This window comes from Nannospalax galili, unplaced genomic scaffold (assembly GCF_000622305.1).
Source record: "Nannospalax galili isolate Female #2095 unplaced genomic scaffold, S.galili_v1.0 scaffold652, whole genome shotgun sequence".
In the NCBI taxonomy this organism is placed as follows: domain Eukaryota; kingdom Metazoa; phylum Chordata; class Mammalia; order Rodentia; family Spalacidae; genus Nannospalax; species Nannospalax galili.
In genome coordinates this window covers 1,351,073-1,355,991 of record NW_008332152.1, presented here as the reverse complement: position 1 = coordinate 1,355,991, position 4,919 = coordinate 1,351,073, and the positions used below count along the sequence as shown (strand labels likewise).

General features: G+C 50.7%; 1 protein-coding gene across 6 annotated transcripts in view; it reads left to right on the top strand.

The window, feature by feature from the left end:
• The window catches only part of Cbs (cystathionine-beta-synthase), a 29,540-nt gene that overhangs the window by 1,305 nt on the left and 23,316 nt on the right, over positions 1-4,919 (top strand). For 2 of the 6 annotated variants that reach the window (XM_008827373.2, XM_029560775.1), the window contains exon 2: positions 2,747-2,954. In XM_008827373.2, coding sequence (XP_008825595.1) covers positions 2,755-2,954 — 200 coding nt within the window. In that variant the 5' untranslated portion in view covers positions 2,747-2,754. Of the gene's footprint in view, positions 1-2,709; positions 2,955-4,919 lie in introns of those variants that run through there. The other 4 variants (XR_003848615.1, XM_029560772.1, XM_029560774.1 and 1 more) reach the window with 3 other exon arrangements.

Below are 4,919 nucleotides of genomic sequence, written 5' to 3'. Positions count from 1 at the left end.
CTCCCCCTCCTCCCCCCCTCCTCCTCCCTTTCCATTCCTGACAAAGTCTGTGCAACCCAGGCTAGCTTGAATGCCAGAACCTCTTGCCTGGCTGGTGTTGGCATCACAGGCGGACTCCTGTTGCATCTACTTTGGGTAGTGTTTCAGCTCATAGAGAGCCAGGCACTAGCTCGCTTGGGTCTCCTGGGCCCAGCTCTCTATGGCTTCCGGGTCAGACTTGATGCCCAGCATACATGTGGGGTGTCCAGTGTCCACCTGCGCTGGGAAGGTCAGCTTTTATCTGCTGTGTTTTGACGGGAAGGGTTTTTTTGTGAGGTTTTGTGGCGAGTGTGTAGTGGGTGCCTTGAGATAGGATCTTGGGTAACTCGGCCTGGTCTTGAACTCACTGTATAACCAAGGCTGACTTTGAATGTCTGATCCTCCTGCTTCCACTTCCCGAGTGCTGGTGTTACAGGGTTCTACCATGTCCAGATTTGTCGTTCTGTAAACTGTGGAATAAACATCCATAATAAAATAATAGTCTTTCCTTTCTGTCCTCAGAGACAGTTCATCAGGACACTCACTTACATGACCCACATGTAGATTGCTTAGACTACCAGGGGGGTGTGTTATACAAATAACTGTTACATTGACAAGGAAAAGTCTCTACCTGTTCAGTACAGGTACAGTACGTTTTTCCCTGTTTTTTTTTTTTTTTTTTTTTAATTTTTTTTTGGGGCTGGAGAGATGGCTCAGCGGCTAAGAGCACTGACTGCTCTTACAGAGGACCCAGGTTCAATTCCCAGCACCCACATGGCGGCTACAAACCGTCCTTCACTCCAGTTTCAGGGAAATCTGAAGCCCTCTTCTGGACTATCGTGCAGTGCCCTGGATGTCAGTAGACCACGTTGGATCCCCTGGAACTGGAGTTATGGGTGGTTCCATGTGGGTGCTAGGAATTGAACCCGGGCCTTCTGCAAGAGCAGTCAGTGATCTTAAGTGAGCCACCTCCCCAGCACCCTTCCCAGTTTTTTAAAAAAATACTGTTTGGGGGCTGATGGCTCAGCAGTTAAGAACACTGGTTGTTCTTGCAGAAGACCTGGGTTTGAATCCCAGCACCCACATGGCAGCTAAGGACTGTCTGTAACTTCAGTTCCAGGGGATCCAACAGCCTCTTCTGTCCTCCACAGGCATTGCATGACACGGGTACACTTACCTACATGCAGGCAATACATACATACACATAAAATAAAAATAATAAAATAAAATAAAAAATACTGTTGTATTTCTATGGTGATAAGGATAGAACCAGGGCCATGCTAGCCATATTACATACTGAGTTATATACCCAACCTTCTGAATAATGTAAATCTGCAGTTTAATCTGAGAAGCAGAAACAGAAGCTACGGAGAGCAGACTGTATTACCATTTATCCCTCTGTCAGTGTAGGAGTCAGTGGTGGTAAACACTTCAGTGCTGTGCAGCTGTCCTCACTGTCTACACCTGTACTGGATAGTTTTAAGTGTCAGCGTGCCACAACGTAGACTTCACCGAGAAGGGAAGGGAGTCTCAGTTGAGGAATTATCTCATCAGGTTGGCCTGGGGGCATGTCTGTGGGGATTGCCTCCGTCATTGATCCCTGAGCTCTATGAGGCTGGTGGGAACTATGAGAGAGGAGGTCCGAAGCATGCCTGCATTCCTCTCTCTGCCCTTGCCTGTGGATGTGGTGTGACCAACTGCTTGAGTTCCTGCCTGACTCCCCCAGTGGTGGACAGTAATTTGGAATTTTAAACACAATGATTTTCCTCCTCTGTGTCGCTTTTTTCAGGATGTTCATCACAGCAACAGAAACGAAATTAGGACACCACCCACATTTTCCGTCATTCCCCCAAAGCCCCTGTGCCATTAAACAGTTACTCTCCCGACCCCCTTGTCTCTGGTGCCCTCTGTGCTGCCGTCTCTCTCTGTTGATTTACTTATTCTAGGGCCCTCAGACATGCCAGACCACAGATGGGCATCTGGTTATTCTGGGTACCTCATGTAAGTGGAATCCCACAGTAGCCGTCTGTTTTATCACTGATTTCTAGCTGGGTGTGGTGGCACAGGCCTTTAATCCCAGCACACAGGAGGCAGAAGCAAGCGAATCACTGTGAGATCAAGGCCAGCCTGGGATGGTCTACACAGTGAGTTCCAGGCCAGCTGTGGCTACGTAGTGAGACCCTGCTTCAAATAACAAATCAGCTTCTTTCGTTTAACATTGTGTCTTCAGAGTTCATCCATTCCCTTTTTTAAAAGGTCTTTTGTGTGTATATGTCTCTGTGTATATGTGCATGTGTGTGTGGGGTATGTGCATCTGTGCATGCAACACTCGGCTGCTTGTGTGGATGCTGGGATCATCCAGTCCTCATGATTGTACGACAAGAGCTCTTAACTCCTGAGCTATCTCTCTGCCCCTCCATCCATTCATTTGTATGGCTGAATAGTATTTCTCTGGTTGGCTGGACCACATTTGTGTGCCCATTCAGCGGTGGCCTCTTGGGTGATATCTACCTTTTGGCTCTTAGGCATGGTACAGCTATGAACATGGACATGCAAATATCTATTTCCATTTTTTGGATCTACGCCTAGGAGTCGAATTGCTAGGTCATATGGTAGTTCTATGTTTAACTTCTGAGAAAGAGCCAAACTGTTTTCCACAGCAGCTGGAGCCTGTGCATTTCCTCCCACCAGCTTCTCCTGAACCAGCGCATCTCTGCCCCCACTGCAGGTCCCGGCATGCCTTCTGAGACACCCCAGTCTGAAGACGGCTCTGCAGGCTGCCCCCATCTCTTGGGGGTGCACTCAGGGAAAGGGCACCTGGAGAGGGGGCCTTCGGGGGACAAGGAGCGTCTATGGATCCGGCCAGATAGTCCAAGCAGGTGCACCTGGCAGCTGGGCAGGCCCATCACTGACTCTCCACATCACCACACCACACAGTAAGTCTCAGTTTTCATCACAAGGTAGTCGATTCATCTCCTTGAGGGGTGACGTAGGGATGTATGTGGTACCTGGAATCCATATAGTCACCAGGACTAGAGTTGAGATGCCCTGCCCTTGGTGAGGACTCGGGGCTGGGGATAGGGATCACCCTAGAAACAACTCAGGCCAGGCTCAGAGAGGCCAAGGCATGTTTGCACTGAAGCAGCAAGTTCAATGCTCAACAAGACCCAAGTGTCCAACAAAGCCTTGCTGAGTGAGTGGGTGAGTGGGTTCGCGTCATACACAGAGCAGCTGGAAGAGCGTCATCAGCAGGGAGTCTGAGCATCATGCTGAACCCAAGATGGAGGACACTTGGCTGGGTACTGAGTGCTTGGCTGGGTAGTGAGCGCTTGGCTGGGTACTGAGTGCTTGGCTGGGTAGTGAGCGCTTGGCTGGGTACTGAGTGCTTGGCTGGGTAGTGAGCGCTTGGCTGGGTACTGAGTGCTTGGCTGGGTAGTGAGCGCTTGGCTGGGTACTGAGAGTGCTTGGCTCTGGTGGGCTCCTTTCATGGTTGGACAGAGACTGTCAATTGCATTGATAGATGTCTGCCATGACCTCATTTGAAAGAACTCCAACAGTCCACACATCACTCAGGAGCAAGTGCTGTTGCACGCCTGGTTCTAAGTGCAGAGGAAAAACAGGCGTTCCTGCCCTGTCCTGAAAGTCAGTCTGAACTCCCCACATCCTAGCGGCATCTTCACGACTTTAAAGCTCCTGAATTAGAACAAATGGACATAAGCGTTTGTGTTTTAAATGTTGCAGTCCTGCTCCCTGTATGTGGCCACCAACATTCATGAGTATTGATTCAAAAGTCTGAACGAACACTGGGCAGGTGTGGGGGCATTCTCAGGGACTCAAAGAAAGAAATGAAATCTTAGAGATGCAGTTCACATACTGAATATGCTTCAGTGCTGGTAGCTCAAGAGGCAGGTGGGGACGGGCCTGAGGGGTGAAGCCCTACCAGGACAGCGCAGTAGGGGAGGAGAGCCTGTGGCTGCTGGGCATGGAGAGGCAAGGGGTGAGCTGACTCCTGAAGGTTCCGAGGGCATGGGAACTGCTTGTTCAATGACACGGGCAGAAAGAACTGCAGCACACACTGGCCTTAAGGGCAGGCTCATCCTCAAACACAGAGCACGGCTCTGGTCAGAAGTCATGTGTGCATGGGGGGTGGGGGGTGTAGAGCTAGCTCAGGCATACTACCCAGGTCCCTGCAGGAGCTACAGATCAAGGAGCCTTGTAGTGGGGCCAGGTGTTGGCAGAGTAGGGTGAGAAGCCAGCAGGTTCTAGAAGGTTCTGGGTGGGATGGGGACAGGAAGAGGATGTGGGGACAGCAGAGTGGAGGCATGGGTGGTCAGGTGGCCTGAGGAAGAATTGGGGTCCCTAAGGGCTTGTGGGGCTGTCCTCTGGGCCTGGCAAAGCACTGGCAGTTGAGCGGGACCACAGATTCGAGCCATTACCTCTGTAAGCTTGTCTGGTGACTTCCTTGCCATGCTTGACTGCCCCGGCCAGCAGGGCGGGAGACGGAGACTCGAACTCCCAGGGACCTGGAATGATGGGACAAGAGACACAAAGAACTCTGATCGAGCTGCCAAAGTTTATTTTTCCATGGGGATTCTTATACGGGCTGAAGCGGGAAGTTAGCTGGGGAAGAGGGAGGGAAGGTGTTGTCTCAACAGGCTAATGAATGTCCCTAGAATGAGGGGACCTGGCGCCATGGTCTGGTTGCAGGCTAAGGAAATTGGTGGTTGTTCAAATTTATCTTAACTCATCGGAAGGGTTGCTTATCTTAGGGGGCAGGGAGGATTGATCAGCAAGTTCTCCAGAGGATGCTTGCCCTGGGGGGCAGCGTGGTCTCCGACATCTCCCCCTTTTCTGTTTATAAGCAAAAGCCATGAGAATTAATAAGTAGGAGCCATGAGGAT